General features: G+C 41.5%; 1 protein-coding gene across 1 annotated transcript; it reads right to left on the bottom strand.

Annotated features, from left to right (window-relative positions):
• Nucleotides 1-100: 100 nt before the first annotated feature.
• Nucleotides 101-11544, bottom strand: LOC114884036 (zinc finger protein 781-like). Its single transcript, XM_029202511.1, has 5 exons — nt 9970-11544; nt 9377-9468; nt 6434-6560; nt 4243-4338; nt 101-913 (listed from the first exon to the last, which is right to left on the bottom strand). Exons 2-5 carry the CDS (start codon nt 9407-9409, stop codon nt 426-428), a joined length of 744 nt encoding a protein of 247 aa, XP_029058344.1. The 5' UTR covers nt 9410-9468; nt 9970-11544; the 3' UTR covers nt 101-425.
• Between the last annotated feature and the right edge of the window lie 8120 nt (nt 11545-19664).

Raw genomic sequence — 19664 nt, 5'->3', positions numbered from 1 at the left:
AAGGTGTGCTCTCTGTTTGAAAGCTTTGCCACATTCCTTACATTCATAAGGTTTCTCTCCAGTATGAATTCTCTGATGAGTAGCCAGCTGTGAACTGATGCTAAAAGCTTTCCCACATTCTTTACATTTATAGGGTTTTTCGCCAGTATGAATCCTCAGGTGACTAGCAAGGTGTATGCTCTGCCTAAAGGCTTTCCCACATTCCCTGCATTCGTAAGGCTTCTCTCCAGAATGCACTCTTTGGTGCTGAGTGAGTGAGGCATGATGGCTAAAGGCTTTCCCACAGATATCACATTCATATGGTTTCTCTCCTGTGTGAATTCTCTGATGGACAGTCAGGGATGAGCCATAGCTGAAGGTTTTTCCACACATATTACATGTGTAGGGTTTCTCTCCAGTATGAATTCTCCTATGCTGAATAAGTCCTATGTGATCACTGAAGGCTTTCCCACAGTCGATGCAGTCAAAGGGTTTCTCCCCAGTGTGATAATACCTCCAGTGACGGATAAGGGATGTGTTCTGCCTAAAGGCTTTTCCACATTCAATACATACATAGGGTCTTTTGCCAGTGTGACATCTCTGATGTCGTGCAAAGGATGAGCCATCACTGAAGGCCTTTCCACATTCCTTACATTTATAGGGCTTCTCTCCAGTATGAATTCTCTGATGCTGGGCAAGGTGTGCAGGCTGGCTGAAGGCTTTTCTACACTCCTTACATTTATATGGTTTTTCTCCAGTATGAATTCTTTGATGTTGAATAAGGTGAACATTTTGGCTGAAGGCTTTCCTACATTCCTTACATTCAAACAGTTTCTCTCCAGTATGTATTCTGTGGTGCTGGGCAAGGTGTTGACTCTGGTTGAAGGCTTTCCCACATTCCTTACACTCATACGGTTTCTCTCCAGTATGAATTCTCTGATGAACAGTAAGGGATGAGCTCTGGGTGAAGGTCTTCTCACATTCATTACATTTAAAAAGTTTCTTTCCTACATAGACTTTCTTGTGTTTTATTACCATGGAATTTTTAGAAAAGCTTTTTTTATCTGACTTGTGATTATAAATATTCTCTTCTATATTGTCCAGTGAGACAAATTTCCCAGATTTGTTATATTTGTGGTCTATTTCCACTGTAAGGGTTTCTTTATGAGTGATTGTTTCTTGCCTGATAAATGTCTCTTGGCTTAACCACTGCCTCTCAAAAAGATCTTCACATTTCCAATCTTCTCCAAAAGTGGGACACTCAAGTCCATAGCTTATAATTCTCTCCATTAATACATCATCACACACAAATTGCTTCAGAGGTAATTCTTGTGTCTCATATACAGATTCCCAATCTGAAAGATTCAAAAAAGCAAATGTTTCCTTTATCATGGGCTATAACAAAGGAAACATTTAACACGGAAAAGGTGAATTGAAAATAATGAATCCCACAAAATGTATGATACACAGGCATGTCAACTGAACAAATATGCAAGCAGACCCTAGAGAATGAGACCTCATAGAGGAACATGGAAAAGGTGATTTAGAATATTAAATGTAGGATAACAAAGTCCTGAAGTAGTAATGCAATGGTAATAATATGTTATGCCTATATTAACATAACAGACTATAAATGAAACTTCCTCTATTCTTTCCCACTTCTGGGAGACTTGCATATATAGCTAGGCTAACTTTGTTTAAAAACCAATATCATCACATAACTACTGCCACTCAAAAATCTCTGTAGATTCCCAGAAATCACAAATACTTTGTGCTTTGTGACTTCTCTTGGGATTTAGGTAAAATCTTAGAGTCATCTCTTCATAATCAGAAAATAGTGTCCCTATGAACCATTTCCATGTGTCTTAATACAGTAAACTCTCTTCACTTCTCATAGATCCCTGAACTTCAGGCTGCATATTAAGGGATTTTTCCATTCACCTTCTCACTTTCACCAGGAAAAGTGGAAAGTAGGAAAAGTGTCACATCTTAATAGGGTTTTGCCATGTGTCTTTTTGTAGAAACAAGTCTTACAGTGATATGTGGGTTGATATCACTATTATTAATCACGTTCTTATTTCCTGCCACATAAGTACCTGTCTTGCCTTGTGAGCTAGAATATAAGCTTTGGGGAAGGACTAGATGAGCCTTACACACTACTACTAAGTCACTTAACATGCATCACAGAAACTCAGGCATATATAAGAAATTCTCGATAAATCTATAAAGAAGAAATTTGTATTGAAGAGGTGACACTAAGAGAAAAATTTAGGGGAGAGGTGATATCAAGAAAGGGCAAAGGAGAAAGTGCTTTCCTTTCCCATCTTGTCCATAGCAAATTATGGACTAATCCAATGCTCCCTAAATAGTTTTCTATTACATGTCAAGCATTAGGAACACTAGAGTAATTAGACAGTTGTTCTTGAGAAGTACAGAAAGTGATTAGGAAGACAAGGCCAACAAAGGAAGTAATCTGAGAAGAAGAAAATATGGAATATCAAATGCGAACCCATGTGGTAAAAAAGTAAAATTGGTATAAAAGTTCAGAGATGGGAGGGATCAAATCTACCAGAGAAGTTAAGAAAGACTCTGAGGTGTTAACAAGCTTCCTACCCCAGGTCATCTGTGGTATCAGAAACACCCAAGCTTCAAGAATTCTAGAACTGAGGCCATAAGAGTTCAGTGAACCAATCACCTACAGTTTTTCTTACATAGATGGGCTGAGGGGAGAAATACTAGAAAGAGAAAAACAGAAACCTGATGGCATCATCTACTCCTCCCTCAAATTCTTTCTTTTTTTTTTTTTTTTTCAAATTCTTTCTTGTCTGTGAAGGCTGCCTTCATCTCCAGCCTCCCATGAAGAGTCATGGTTGTCCCTTATCTTTTGGGCTTTTCTCAACACAGATGCTGAGATATCTTAGTCACTGAATTATACTTACATCTATACTGTGACTCAATGTCCCAGCAGATTTACAGGCTTCTTTATCCCCTTTCCCTCATCCTCTATCTATTCTTCACATGGCCAACTATTACCTCTTATCAGGAAAGTTCCTCTTTCTCTTTTCCTATTTAAGGCAGATGGTAGCTTCCTACATAACCAAAGTATAAAGTGTGTCTAAGCACAGCTTATTTCCCTCCTAATATTTGGGTATTTGGAGGATCCTAGAAGTCTAGGGTCCAAATCATCTCCAAATGTAAAGATCAAATACTGTTATAGAAGTGAAAGGAGAATTTCATAAAGGCATAATTATCACGTGTGATCCCAATATTCCCTTGTGTTTGTGAATTTTTGGTTCATTGGGGGAGGCATAAAATAAGCATGTACACCAGAAAAAAGTTAATTATAGGCTCTCCTAAGTGTTACAAAGAAAATAAACAGTGGCTTAGTAGAGAGTAATTGGGTTGGAAAAGGGAAAAGTTCACTATACAATGTGGTTAGGGACGGCCTCCAGTGAGATGATTTTTGAGCTCTGGCCTGATAGCCAAGCATGGACAGAGAGCTGACAGAGGAGTCTTCTAGGCAGAGAAAATAGGGAATTCAAAAGCCTGAGTCAGTAAAGAACTTGGTGAGTTCAGAAAAGGTGACCAGTGGGCTAGAGCAGTGCTTTTCAACTGTATGTCAGGCACTCATTGATAATGACATTTGTAAGACACATGGCACTGCTTATGATCCAGAGGCAACCAGACTTGGAACTCAGACTGCTGCTAGCCCCATGTGGTCTTCCAAGGCTTAGAGACTCAGGATATTGGCATACCTGTAACAAACTTGGAACATACCTGTATACCTTGCATAGTTTAGAAAACTCTGGGCTAAAGTATAGTGAAAAAACTAAAAAGTGATAGAAGATAGGGTTGGAGAAGTAGGAAGGAGCTGGTTACATAGGGGCTGATAGGGTTTGGATTTTTCCTATTTGCAGCAGGGTATGTTATGATTTTAGGTAGCATCTAATTTTAGAGTTAAGCAAAGATGTAAGGAGAGAAGCTTATATAAGTCTGTATGGCACAAGAAAAGAGGATGGGAAGGAGCTGGATAAAGATTTTTGCAAAATGAGTTATTAGAGAGAAGAGAGTCAAGTAGAAGAGAAGATATTTGGGGAGCCCATGCTAAGTAGTCAAGTTTCAGTTTTTTCCCAGGCTTGAGTCAAGGCATGACTCAAGGCTTGAGATGTTTCTAAGAGCATAAGAAAGCAGGAAGTATCACCTTGAAAAATGGCTGAGCCATTACCTAGAAAGAATTCCCTTATCTGGTTCTTCCACACTCACCTGGGAATGGGGTTCTTCTCATCTCACTCTTCATCTCCCAAGGCTCTTTCCCTTGCTCCAATAAGGAGATGACATATGGCTTAGAGATACAAAGTCCTGCATACAAAAATCGATATGAAAATTGGCCATGTTTTGGGCATTTCAGCTGGTTCCTTAATTCTGATGGAATGACATTACAGGAATGAATAGATCAAGGGGTGACAGACTATATAAAGCTTTTGGCATAGTTTAGTGGGACTGCCAACAGTCAATTCTATAAAAGTTAAACCATTTTCTAAAGGGCCAGGGCAGAAATTCAGCCCAGCATTTTCAGAGGATCATCAGACAGCAGTAAGTGAGGTAATACAAAGGACCCCTAGAGGACAGGGTGTTCGACTCCTGGTCAGGGAACTAAGATCCCACATGCTGCAGGGCAACTAAGCCCACTCGCCACAACTACTGAGCTTGTGCACCTCAACTAGAGAGGCTGCATACCCATGCGCTCTGGAACCCATGTGCCACAACTACAGGGCCCACACACCCTGGAGCCTGCATGCCACAACTAGAGAGAGAAAACACACAAGCCACAACTAGAGTGAAGCCCATGCGCCGCAATGAAGAGCCCACACGCCTCAAAAGAAGATCCCACATGCCACAACTAAGACCTGATGCAGCCAAAAATAAATAAAATAAATAAACAAATAATAAATCTTAAAAAAAAAAAAGAGGGGGCCCCTAGAGACAGTTTGGAGTTTGAGTCAGGTCAACTGCCTGATTAAAAAAAAAAAAATCAATATTCTTCAGAAGAATATAACAGAATCCAGAGTTTCCACAATGCATTATTTACAGTGTCCAGGATGAAAACCAAAATTACTACATAAAAGGAAGAAAAAATGAATCAGACTCAGAAAAACAATTAATGGAGACCTAACCTGTGATAACACAGGACTGATAACACAGAATCAGTAGACTAGGCTTTTAAAACAGTTAAAATATCTATATTCAAGAATGTAAAGGAAAATATGCTTGTAATTTCTCAGCAGCGAAATAGAAATTATAAAAAAGAACCAGTAAAAAGTCTAGAATTGAAAAATACAGTATCTGAAATACAAAAATTCTCTAGATGGGCTTAACAAGACATTGAAGAAGACATGGAAGGAATCAGTGAACTTGAAGACACAACAATAGAAATTATCTAATAAATCAATAGAAAAAATTAGTTGAAGAAATAATGGCCAAAAATTTCTCAAATTTGGTGAAAGACATATTTAGTTTCAAGAAGTTCAGTGAACCACAAGCAGGTTAAAAGCGGCCTCTAGGCTGAAGCCCACGCACCTAGAGCCCGTGCTCTGCAACAAAAGAAACTGCCGCAGTGAGAAGACCGGGCACTGCAATGAAGAGTAGCCCTCGCTTGCTGCAGCTAGAGAAAGCCCAAGTACATCAACAAAGATCCAATGCCGCCAAAGATAAACAATAAATAAATAAATAAATGTAAAAAAAAAAAGGGGGGCCTCTGGAATTTTGCTGGTGGTCCTGTGGTTAAGACTCTGCCCTCCCAATGCAGGGGTTGTGGGTTCAATCCCTGGTTGGGGAACTAGAATCCCTCATGCCATGCAGCACAGCCAAAAAAATAGTAATGTAATAAAAAATAAAGATAAAACACCCTCCTAGGGGAAAATGAGGAAAAAAAAGGGGGGGGGGCCTCTAGACAACAGAGAGCTAATCCAGCCAATGGTGGGCCCCAGGGTTGAGAAGGGTCCATTTTAGTTTCCCTAAGAACATCTGAAGCAATTTTCATAGTTTGTGCCTCGCTAGTTCATTTATTGCAAGTTAATAAAAATATACAGATTTTAAAGCAATATTCTGAATTTTTAACAATCCAGCTATACTCTTTGTGAACTTTGTTATGGTGGTAACAATACCATAGGACAGAGGAAACAAGGCAGCACAGGAGACCAGTGAGAGTCACATCACATCCTGTTCCCAACTGACTAAAGGGCACACTCATGAAATATCTGATACACACCAAATTCACTTATTAAATCTGAAATTTTCATCAGTTCCTGAATACCCTCTTTATTTCCCAGATTCGATTCTGACCTACACACAGTAAAAAAAAAAAAAAAAAAAAGTTTTAATAATTAAACAAAAACCAAAACCTAAAGAGTCCCTAAGGGTAATTCTGAAATATGAGAGGGGAAAAAATCCTCACCCACTGATACCAGGCTCTGATAGTTCTCCAACATCATACTCCTGTATAAACTCCTCTGAGCAGGGTTCAGCCATTCCCATTCCTCCTGGGAAAAGTCTATTGCTACATCCTTGAATGTCACCAAGTCCTGAAATGACACAAAGACATTCTTGACCAACCAATGCTCATGTCCACATGTGACTTCGAGTTGAAGTGTTAAGCTGTCCCTACTTTATGTGAGAAATAGCCCTTAGAGAAAAAAAAAAAACAACTTAAACATATAATATTAAACGCTAACCTAAAATAGTACTTATTGAACTAAAATGCTAACCTAAAATGCTAAACTGCATTGTATATGATGGTGCTAATCCATTACTCAGCATGGGGAAATATGGATGGGTGGCCACAGGGCAGTAAACAAGGGCTTCAAGTAAGGACGTATACCTGTGGTTGAACCTTCCAAAACAGCAAAAAAAGAATATCTAAGTTGATATTTTGTAAATTTTACTCTATGGGATCCTAGTGTTTCAGGGGAAAGAGGCATTGAACTGACATGGCTGTGGTTTTTTTCTTACATAATAAAAATATATATCTAGAATGCAATTTTTTTGTGCTGTACCATTAAGAATTAATTAGCATGCCAGGCCATACCACAGTGACCTGGATAGCAATATGAGAAATCACCCAGCATAAGACTACAACACGGGCTTTCCTGGTGGCGCCAGTGGTTGAGAGTCCGCCTGCCGATGCAGGGGACACGGGTTCGTGCCCCAGTCCGGGAAGATCCCACATGCCGCGGAGCGGCTGGGCCCGTGAGCCATGGCCGCTGAGCCTGCACGTCCGGAGCCTGTGCTCCGCAACGGGAGAGGCCACAACAGTGAGAGGCCCATGTACCACAAAAAAAAAAAAAAAAAAGACTACAGCACATCAACTTGTGTGCTGAATTTGAGTATAACAAACCAATATATACTTAGACAATATCAAAATGAAATAATTATAATTTTTAGTTTCATAAAGACTTAATGTCCAGTTACCATCACCATCAGGTTGAGATAAATTTTTTTCTGTTTTTTTTAAACTGAGGTATAGTTGATTTACAATAAGTTTCAGGTGTACAACATAGTGATTCACAATTTTTAAAGGTTATAATCCATTTGTAGTTATTATAAAATAGTGGCTATATTTCCCTTTGTTGTACAGTATATCCTTGTGGCTTATTTATTTTACACATAATAGTTTGTATCTCTTAATTCCATACCCCTATCTTGCCCCTCCCCCCAGTAGCCACTAGTTTGTTCTCTATATCTGTGAGGCTTGTGACAATTTTTTTTAAGTATTATGGGCATTTTCATCTTCACATTTATTTCCACTGAAAATAAAAATCTTTGTAATGCTGTGTTGTCATTTGCAGCAACATGGATGGAACTAGAGGGTATTATGCTAAGTGAAATAAGTTAAAGAAAGACAAATACTGTATGATCTCACTTATATGTGGAATCTAAAAAACAAAACAGAAACAGACTTTGTATAGATATAGAGAGCAAACTGGTAGTTGCTAGAGAAGAGGGGAGTACAGTATGGAAAAGTGGAACAAAAAAGAGTAACCTTACAGTGCAGAAACCTGACAAATACTACCTCAACCAGGTAATCAAGGTATAGCAATAACTCAGGTTGATAGTATGAACCCTTGATATATGATGAAAATGGAACTCTGTGATCTTCCTTCTAAAAACACATTACTCCAGTCTAACCAGGAAAAAAACATCAGGTTTGAGAGATGTTCTGAAAAATACCAGAGAACCTCTCAAAACTGACAAGGTCATCAAAAAGAAGGAAGGTATGAGAAACTGTCACAGACAAGGAGACAAAACTACCTAGAAGATAGAACTACTAAATGTAATGTGGTATCCTGGATAGGATCCTGGAACAGAAAAACGATATTAAGTAAAAACTAAGGAAATCTGAACAAAGAATGGACTTTACTTAATAATAATGTATCAATATTGGTTCATTAATTTTAACAAATGTCCCATACTAATGTAAGATGTTAGAAACAGGGGAAGCTGAGTGTGATGCATAAGGATCCTCCCTGCTATCAGCAAATTTTCTATTATTAAAAACAGTTTATTTTTAAAAATCTATTTTAAAAAGTAAATCCTATAGGGAGTTCCCTGCTTGCCTAATGGTTAGGATTCCAGGCTTTCACTGCATGGCCTGGGTTCAATCGCTGGTCGAGGAACTGAGATCCTGCAAGCCACACAGCGCAGCCAAAAAAAAAGTAAACCCTATCAAAAGGAAGACATCAAAGCTTTAAATTTTCTCTAAGATTTTTAAATATACAAAGTCCAGCACTTAACTCAAAATAATGAGGCACATAAGACAAAATTAAGAGGAAAAAAATCAGAAAATAAAAACTCACAGAGGGACTTCCCTGGTGGTGCAGTGGTTAAGAGTCTGCCTGCCAATGCAGGGGACAAGGGTTCAAGCTCTGATCTGGGAAGATCCCACACGCCGTGAAGCAACTAAGCCCATGCACCACAACTACTGAGCCTGCGCTCTAGAGCCCGTGAGCCACAACTACTGAGCCCACACGCCTAGAGCCCGTGCTCCGCAACAAAGAGAAGCCACCGCAATGAGAAGCCCATGCACTGCAACAAAGAGTAGCCCCTGCTCGCCGCAACTAGAGAAAGCCTGCACACAGCAACGAAGACCCAATGCAGCCAAAAATAAATAAATAAAATAAATAAATAAATAAAGTGGGAAGAAGAGGGGGCTCTATGCCTCATCACACTCAGTTTTATTTACCCATTAGGCAGTCTGAGTTAAGGACAGTGCTCTCTGGGAGAAGTGGGAACCAGGCCCTTAGATAAGACTGTTAATCAGGGAATTTTCAAAAGGAAAGCAGCTTTACAAAGTCCTAAACAGTAAGACTGCTTTTCAAGAAGGAGAAATGAAATAACTAACCTGAGGTATGGCTTTCACTAGTTCAACTGTCATTTTTGCCTCCTTTTCCTGGCTTTTCTCTTGGGGAACAGCACTGTCCTGGAAGGGTAAGGCTGAAGGGAGAAAAAGGAGAGTGAAAAGATGAGGCCTTTGCACTCCCAGAATCACCAGCCTAAAAACTCTATCTTCTCTTTCTTCCTCCCAGCCTTCTTTGCTTCCACTGCCCACATAACTGGGAGATTATGGGCAACCGATGGCAGTTGAGATGTATAACTTATAACTCTGTTTCTCTTATGCTCAAGGTCCTAAATTTAATCTTTTTTCTAAAAGTTGCTTTCCCATTCTTTGGTCTTATTATGAATAAAAATAATGAGATGTGCTAGGTACTCTGCATAGATTATCTTCTCTCACCTTATTTTTAAAATGATCCCATGAAATAGCTGTTTCCTCTATTTTATATTTTGTAGGTAAAGGTGGACTCTTTCCCTTCCTGCGTCCCTGCTTCATGCTTTGATACAGTCTTCAGTTTGAAAATCTGACTCCTAAATGCCACCAGAGGCCAGGGTTATCCACCTTCTCCTGCCAAACCCCCAGGGGCTTTGCTTTCCTCTCACCCTGGGACAGTGGATCCTTTAGCACCCAATTCTGCCACCTTCACTCTCATCTCTGTCTTCAACCCCTCGGTTTCCCCTCCTTTTTGTCACCCAGAACTGAGGGTGTCTCCTGCTTCAGTCAGGAGCTCCAGTCACCCCACCTCTTGCTTCTCACTGGAACTCTTGGACTGGGAGCAGGGAATTCTACTCCAGGATCCTTATCCTGGCAACACACAATTCCATAAAGCAACACACACAAAGAAGCCAAAGCTATCAACCTTCCAAGTAGTCTCCCCACACACACCACAGTCACACAGGGCCAGTTACAACCATACAGGGTAACACACAGACACTGACACAAGACCTCACATACCTCCTGATTACACAAAGGACACAATCGCAAGCACCCAACGGAAGGCACATCATATGCAGTCACATATATCACAGTCTCAGAGAGGCCATGGGTACAAACACACATGGTGATACACAAACATCACACATATACTCCCGATCTTATTCTCTCACACACACCCATGGCTCACTGCCCCTCGGCTCTGTCTCACTCACACCCACACTCTCCGCAACCTCACAGAAGCTATATTTGCAAGCCTTGTGGTGACAATCCATGGTTCACAGTCTCTCTCCTACTCACTTTGGTGTCACACACATCACTAGTTTTCCTCTCTCTCTCTCTCTCTCACACACATCCTTAATGGTCTCTGTTTCAGAGACACACGGATTTCTCACATAGATACACAAACACTGCAATTGCTACCTCTCTCACACACACACAATACACACTGGGGTCTCCCTCACACTCGGACACACACGGACTGTCATACAACCTCACACGCTCACACCAACATGCTTTCGGTCTCTCTCACACACACACCCGCCCCCACGATCTCTCCCTCTCAGCCTCTCACACTTGCTGACCTCTCACACTCGGGCACACCCGTTTCCCTCACACACACCAACATGCCCTCGGTCTCTCACACTCACAGTCAGGTCTCTCTCTCTCTCACACACACACCCGCCCTCAACACGATCTCTCCCTCTCAGTCTCTCCCGGGGCCCCACACCTGCTGACCTCTTACACACAGGCACATCCGTTTCTCTCACACCCACACCAACACACCCCGCTCGCACTCTCTCTGTATTTTTCACAGTCCAGTCTTGTCTCTCACACACACGCCGCTCCAGCCGCCCCACAGCCCAGAGCCCGGTTCGAGCCGCGGCCTCGGCGCAGCCGCGCGGGCCTCTGGGAAATGTAGTCGGTCCGGGAGAGACGGCGCAGCGGCGCTCAGGCCAGGGCTTCACGGCCGGGTCCGAGCCGCTTGCCTCGCTTGCCCTGCCCCGCCCCGCCCTCGGGCTTGGACACCCGACCACCCAAAACAACCCAGAGGCCTCCCCCCGGAAGCCAGCCGCACTCACCCGAAAGACTTCAGAGCCGACGCCCGGGAACAGAGTGCGCAGGCGCCGAATCTCCCAGGTGGGCGGAATAAGGGGAGGGGTTAGACTCGAGGGGCGTGGAACGGGGCGTGGTTTAACGGAGAGGGGCGTGTTCTTAGGCTGTAGAGAATGGGAGGCGGAACCTTAGCGTCAGAGCGGGGGTGCCTGCGCAGGTATGTGACTACGCTCGAGGGTCTTGGCCCAGGGTTTCAGCAGAAAGACTATGATCGGGGGTCGGGGCCCAGGGTTTCGGGGGGCGTGGCGTGGCTGGGTGCGAGTGTACGCAGGCCCACAGAATGCGCACTCGCCCCTCCCGCGCCTGGAGACCAGAAGTGTCCCTAGTTACGGGGTCTAAGCGAGGTGCGGCGGAGCCCCTGGTGTGCTCCTGTGTGTACCTGTGATTTGACGCTGTCTGTGTCCGTGTGACCGCCGTGTCGCTCCGAGTGCGGCCCTCTAAGCCTGTCTGCGGGAACGTGATTTTCTTTCTGTGCTAAGTTTTATGGCAGCAAGATCAGCGAGGGAACCCCGAATGGGCTCTATCACCTCTGTGATAACAGCAAATTATTACACTTCTCACCTGCAAAATGGGAATGTCGTTATTATCACTGTTCAGAAGTAGTGAATATGAGACGCACGTCTTTGGACCAGATCACTGGGATTGAACCCCATTCTGCCCCTGACCAGACTGTAAATGGTTCGTCATATGGGAGACTAAGAAAAGCGGTAAATTAGTAGCTGCCTTGGAAGTTGAAGTAAATAAGGAAAAGCCATTCAGAGGGATATAGCAGAGGAAAAAAAACCCCACAAAATCCCCCGACCTCTCAGATCTTACTTTCAAGTGAATGGAAACAGACCACCAAAGAATGAGTAAAATAAATAGTATATCGAATGTTGAAAAGGCTGTGGAGAACAAAGGGAAGAGGAATAGAGAGTAGAGGAAATTAGAATATTTATTGTCAAAAAATGAGTAGTCAGGGCATTGCAACCCTTAACCACCATTCAAACTTTCATCCTGAATTTCAACATCGGCTCATTTGGGGAAGGGGGCGGCGGGAGATTCTTTACGTTGAATCTACTGTTATATTCTACCATTTCGTATTCACTTTGTTTGTAGTAACACTTTTATGTAGTCTTTCGGTTTGTATTTTCTCATTTTTCTATTTGAACTCAGAGACACCTTAAGTATTACCCTCCACCAATTCTGCCGTGGATATCCAAAATATTCTAAGACCATTTACTGAATAAATAGTCTTATTTTCCTGCTGATTTGAAATGTCCAATTCTGTTGTATCGTAAATCTCTATACGTGAATCCAATCCATCTATTTATGGACTCAGTGTCTGTTTCAACCCTCACACCCCCCTTTGCTCTACAGAACAACTATCACACTGTTTTAATAGTGGGAACTTTATACTTCTGTGTTTGATAGTGGGTACCACATTTCCTACGTAAGGGTTCACCATTTGCAAAGTTGTGGTATTTATTCTTGTGGATTCCTCCTTTGTGTGGATTTTAAAATTGTCTTGGAAAATCTCCTAATAAATACTATTGGTACGTGGATTGGAATTTTAGTGAATTTATAGATTAATTGGTGGGGGAACAGACATCTTTGAAATTAATAATTTTTCCTTTCAGGAATATAACGTTCCATTTACCATGTTGTTTTCACTCTCCTTTATTAATATTTTATAGGTATATATTTCATTCCAGTCTAGTATTTTTTTCATACTAAATCTATTCCTAAGGGTTATATTGGCTTCATCACTATTGGGAAGGATTTTTTTTTTGTTTTATTCTGATTACATTTTTAACTGGTTACTTGGTTAAGATTGCTTCTTCCTCTGTTCTAGATCAGACCGGGTTTTTAATCCGCTTGTCAGTTCCATTATTTTGTTTGTTGAATCTCTTGAATGTCTAAGCTGTACAACCATATGACAATTTTTTTTTCTTTTTCTATCCAACATTTACCTCTTATTTCTAGATTTAGTGTGTTGGCAAGTTTCTCTGATATAATACTTGTCATGGTAATTATGGGCCTCTTTGTATTGTTCCTGTCTTGACCACAAATACTATCAATATTTACCATTAAAAATCAGGCTTCCTGGGCTTCCCTGGTGGCGCAGTGGTTGGGAGTCCGCCTGCCGGTGCGGGGGGCGTAGGTTCGTGCCCCGGTCCGGGATGATCCCGCGTGCCGCGGAGCGGCTGGGCCCGTGAGCCATAGACGCTGGGCCTGCGAGCCATGGCCGCCTGGCCTGCGCGTCCAGAGCCTGTGCTCCGCAACGGGAGAGGCCACAGCAGTGAGAGGCCCGCGTACCGCAAAAAAAAAAAAAAAAATAATAATAATAATATTGTTAGGCTTTTGAATCAAACTAAGAGGTTTTATTCCATTTTGAAATTGCAGACAGTTTTCTCTGGTTTGGATGAAATTTATTTGTTGGAACCTACAGAGATGATCATTTCCTCTTTAAATTATCCATTTTCTGAGCTGTGTTAATAATGTGAGCAATCATTTATTCCTGGGATGTGCCTTTTTTAGTTATGGTGGGTTACTCTTCAATGAAGTTGGTAGATTAAATTTGTTAACACTGCATTTGGAAGTTCTGCATCTATATTGATAAATAATATTGGTCTATAGTTTTCTTGTTCGATGCCATCCCTCTTGGGTTTTTATGGGTACATTTATGTATGTATGTGATAATATTTACAAAAGTGTCTGGAATCATTCAGACCAAAGTTATTTTTAGTTACTTCTTGGGAAGAATCTTCAAACGGTAAAGACTTATCCAAAGGAAATTTTGCTCCATTTATTGTATATTAGTATATTATTATATAGCATATTATAGTTCTCCACTGGGGCGATATCATCCCCAAGGGGGCAAAAAATGATTTTTTAAAAAAATTGATTCTTGGTGGGGGAAAAATATTCCTTTATTCTTTAAAAGAAACAGACCTACATAAACATATACATAAACATATACAGTACTTCTGTGGTATTAAAATTTCATGGAGGTGGGAATGATTAGAAAAAGAAAAGTCTAAAAAAGGTTTCTTGGGAGGACAATACTGAAAAACAGTTTGAGAAGACAGTGATCTCTCTATATATATTTTGCTCTTTCATAAAGTAATATGTTCTTGTTTTATTTGAATCACTAGAAAATTTAAATTATTGAGTAAGAAAATATCAAAATTAAACTAACCCTCTGGTCAGGTGATTCAGATTTACAGCCAAGTTTGGAATTCACTGTCATCAGAGATGCATAAGACTCCTGGATCTAGGATTAGGCAGGTTGTTGGGAAAACAGGCAGAAACATAAAAGGCATTGTAGTTCTTTGATATAATACTTTGGGTGTGGGGCCCTTAGGAGAACTCTGGTAGAACTGTGATTATCTTAAAGAAGGAAACCGGTGATGAGATACACAGGCGAGAGTAGGAGTTTTCCACCCAACACTGCGTTTGGTGGACTCAGAATTTAGAATATCCATGTTGTTGACGTCATCAAAGTGAGCCTTGGCAGTTGGAAGACAGAGGTTCCTAATGAAAACGGTATGGCATCCTAGAAGAAAAAAAAAAACAAACGCATCAGTTAAAAAAAAAAAAAAAAAAAATCACCGTGGGAAATGCTGTTTCGCAGTACGGCAGCGCCACCTTCGGGACAGAGGCCCCAGGTGCAACGGCTCTATGTCCTGGAAGCTGAGATTTCTCTCTTGGAGGCCTTGTGAGTCTCCCCTTGACATCCGCATGCCTGAGCAAGTCGACGAATGATTAGCAAGCAAAGGACCCCACTGGCTTCGCTGGCCAAATGAACATAGTATATTCAGGGGTGTAGCCGACATGGCCCTGGCGTCATCTCACTTTTACACGAAGGGGTGACAGCCACCCTTTCTGGGAAATTCTATCCCTATCTCTGCCTCCTAAAGATGCACTAGCTCTAGGGGCCTTTTTTCACAGAGGTTCCTCTGAGACTCCTGGGCCCAATTTGTTGATATTTCGGCCAAGAAGAAGGCTGATGGTACCTGCTGATGGTGGCAGCTCTCCAGACCGATGACAACCTCAAAGAGTGAGAATAAAGGTCAGGTAGCAGAACAGGCCAAATGAAAAGCCATCAGCGTGCCTTAGACAACACTCTAAGGACCAGGCCTCACAAAACACTAAGAATCTAGAGGAGCAACGGCCTACTTTCTACCCAAACAGGAGAGAGAAGAAAGGGCAACTGATTTTATTAGTAATTGTTACATACTTTACTTAAAAATTTTTTTTTTTGAAGTATAGTTGATTTACAATGTTGTATTAGTTTCTGGTGTACAGCAAAGTGATTCAGATATATATATATATTATGTATACATGTATTTTTCATATTCTTTTACATTATGGTTTATTACAGGATATTGAAAATAGTTCCCTGTGCTATACAGTAGGACCTTGTTGTAATTTTTACATACTTTAAAAATCACAGCAGTTGGCTAAGACAGGGAGAAATAGGTCATACTAGTTGTCTCACATTTTAAGAGATACGATATGCAAATTGATGCAAAACAAAGCTTACGACTGTTAAAATAATCCTGGGATCTTAGATAAGGACTTTCCCCTCCCTAAGAACCAGAAAATATATTTCATATAAAACCATAGTTCCTGGGGACCTCCCTGGTGGCACAGTGGATAAGACTCCACGCTCCCAATACAGGGGGCCCTGGTTCGATCCCAGGTCAGGGAACTAGATCCCACACGCATGCTACAACTAGGAGTTCACATGACGCAACTAAGGAGCCCGCATGCCGCAACTAAGACCCGGTGCAACCTAATAAACGTTTTTTTAAAAATTATCATCATTTATTAAAAAAACCAACAATACTTCCTATAAAATCTCTACTGAGATTGTGTCCAGTGCAGATGGGGGTCCCACTTAATAATCCAGGAAGATAAGATATTCATGGTTTTATTTTATTATTTTTTTAAAGATTCTTTTTTGATTTGGACCATTTTTAAAGTCTATTTTGAATTTGTTATAATATTGCTTCTGTTTTAGTTTTTTGGCCACGAGGCATGTGGGATCTTAGCTCCCCAACCAGGGATCAGACCCGCACCCCCTGCATTGGAAGGCAAAGTCTTAACCACTGGACTGCCAGGGAAGTCCTTAATGGTTTTAAAATACTGTCAGTTTAACTCTAGTCAACAAATATTCTCTAGGCACATGTTGGATCCTGAGAGTTCAGAAACCAATAAAATAGAATGTCAGCCCATAAGGAGTTCATGGTCAAGCTAGAAACACAGATAGGCAGGCACTTTGTATTAGTCAGGTTTTTCTCCAGAGAAACAGAGTCAATAGGATGTAATATAGACATAGAGATGTGTTGTAAGGAATTGGTTCATTTGATTACAGAGGTTGGCTAACCCAAAATCTGCAGGGTGGACTGGCAGGCTTGAGACCCAGGAACATTGATGTTTCAGCTCCAGCCTGAAGGCCATCTGCTGTAGAGCCAGGAAGAGCTGATGTTTCAGATGAAGTCCAAAGGCCACTGTGAGAGAATTCTCTCTTGCCCAGGGGAGGCTGGTCTTTTTGTTGTATTCAGGCCTTATTATGGAGGACAATCTGCTTACTCAAAGTCCACCAATTTTAAAGCATGATTTTTTTAAAACATAAATTTATTTATTTATTTATTTTTGGCTGCGTCAGGTCTTTGTTGCTGCGCGCGGGCTTCCTCTAGTTGCGGCGAGAGGGGTCTATTCTTTATTGCAGTGCACGGGCTTCTCTTGCTGTGGAGCACGGGCTCTAGGCACGCGGGCTTCAGTAATTGTGGCATGCAGGCTCAGTAGTCGTGGCTCGTGGTCTCTAGAGCACAGGTTCAGTAGTTGTGGCACACAGGCTTAATTGCTCTGAGGCATGTGGGATCTTCCCGGACCAGGGCTTGAACGCGTGTCCCCTGCACTGGCAGGCTGATTCTTAACCACTGCGCCACCAGGGAAGTCCCTTCACCAATTTTAATGTTAATCCCACGGGACTTCCCTGGCAGTCCAGTGGTTAAGATTCCACACTTCCACTGCAGGGGCATGGGTTTGATCCCTGGTTGGGGAACAAAGATCCTGAATGCTGTGCAGCACAGCCAAAGAAAAAATTTTTTTAATTTTCTAAAATGTTAATCCCATCCAAAAACACCCTCACAGAAACACCCAGAATAATATTTGACCAAATATCTGGGCCCCATCCCATGGCCAGTTTTGCAAATTACACGTTCATACATATAGACAATGTGAAAGAGAGGTGTGGGTGTAAAAATGTATCTAAGTTTTTCAACAAAATATGAAAAGTGGGCTTCCCTGGTGGCACAGTGGTTGAGAGTCCGCCTGCCGATGCAGGGGACACGGGTTCGTGCCCCGGTCCGGGAAGATCCCACATGCCGCGGAGCGGCTGGGCCCGTGAGCCATGGCCGCTGAGCCTGCGCGTCCGGAGCCTGTGCTCCGCAACGGGAGAGGCCACAACAGTGAGAGGCCCGCGTACCGCAAAAAAAACAAAACCAAAAAAAAAAAATTACATTTCTATATACTAGCACTAAAAATCAGAAATTGAAATTAAAATACTTATTAAAATAGCACCAAAAAATGAAATACTTAAAAGACCTGTACACTAAAGACTACAAAACACAGTTGAGAGAAATGTTGAAGAAATACAGATATGTTTATGCATTGGAAATCCCAATATTGTTAAAACATCAGTTCTCCCAGAATTCATTTGTAAATTTAACAACATCTCAATCAAAATCCCTGTAGCCTTTTTAATAGAAATCAATAATCTGATTTGACCATTCATATGGAAATGCAAAAGTTGAATAGTCAAAGCAGTTTTTATTTTAGGTGTTTTTTTTTTAATTTATTTTTTGGCTGCGTTGGGTCTTCATTGCGCATGGGCTTTCTCTAGTTGCAGCGAGCAGGGGCTACTCTTTGTTGTGGTGCGTGGGCTTCTCATTGTGGTGGCTTTTCTTGTGGCGCACAGGCTTCAGTAGTTGTGGTGCGTGGTCTCAGTAATTGTGGCATGCGGGCTCTAGGGTCCACACGCTTCAGTAATTGTGGCACACAGGCTTAGTTGCTCTGCGGCATGTGGGATCTTCCCAGATCAGGGATCAAACCTGTGTCCCCTGCATTGGCAGGAGGATTTTTTTTTTTTTTTTTGCGGTACGCGGGCCTCTCACTGTTGTGGCCTCTCCTGTTGTGGAGCACACGCTCCGGACGCGCAGGCTCAGCGGCCATGGCTCATGGGCCCATCTGCTCCACGGCATGTGGGATCTTCCCGGACCGGGGCACAAACCCGTGTCCCCTGCATCGGCAGGCGGACTCTCAACCACTGCGCCACCAGGGAAGCCCGGCAGGAGGATTCTTAACACTGCACCACCAGGGAAGTCCCAAAGCAATTTTGAAAAAGAGTAAAGTTGGAGGGCTTACATTACCTGACTTCAGGACTCATAAAGCTACAGTCATCAAGAGAGTATTGGCATAAAGACAGAAAAAGGTTAATGGAACAAACTAGAGTCCAGAAATAAACCTGTACATATATGGTCAATTGATTTTTTTTTGAAAAAGAGCAAAGGCAATCCAGTGGAGAATGGAAAGTGTTTTATCAGTTGATGCTGGAACAACTGGATATCTATATGCAAAACAAACAAACAAAAAACAACCAACTTTGATCCATCTCTTGAAGCGTATACAAAAATTGACTCAAAAATATGATAGAGCTAAATGTAAAACCTAAAACTACAAAACTTTTAGGAGAAAATATTTGTGGCTTTAGGTTAAGCAAAGGTTTCTTTTGATATGACACCAAAAACACAATTCATAAAAGATAAAAATGATAAATAATGACCTCATCAAAAATTAAGAATTTCTACTCCTCAGAACATACTCCTAAAATGAGAAGATAACAGCCTAGAGAAAATTTGCATTTCACAAATATGAAAAGGGATTTGATCTGGAATATATAAAGAGCACTCAACGCTCAAAAGAAGGCAAACAAATCAACTTTAAATGGGCCACAGATTTGAACAGATATTTCATTAAAGATTAACTGATGGCAAATAAGTACATGAAAACATGTTCAATGTTAGTCATTAGGGAAATGCAGATTAAAACCACAGTGAGATACCACCACGCATATTAGCATACATAAAATAAAAGGAATGTCCACATACCAACATTATGATACGGAATAAATGTTGGAAAGGATATTGTTTGTAGGCATGTCAAGGTATATGTTAATATAAAAATATACTTGGAAGGA

Source organism: Monodon monoceros, unplaced genomic scaffold (genome assembly GCF_005190385.1).
Source record: "Monodon monoceros isolate NGI ecotype Baffin Bay Population unplaced genomic scaffold, NGI_Narwhal_1 Super_Scaffold_10, whole genome shotgun sequence".
Taxonomy (NCBI): domain Eukaryota; kingdom Metazoa; phylum Chordata; class Mammalia; order Artiodactyla; family Monodontidae; genus Monodon; species Monodon monoceros.
This window is presented reverse-complemented; position numbering and strand designations above follow the sequence as displayed.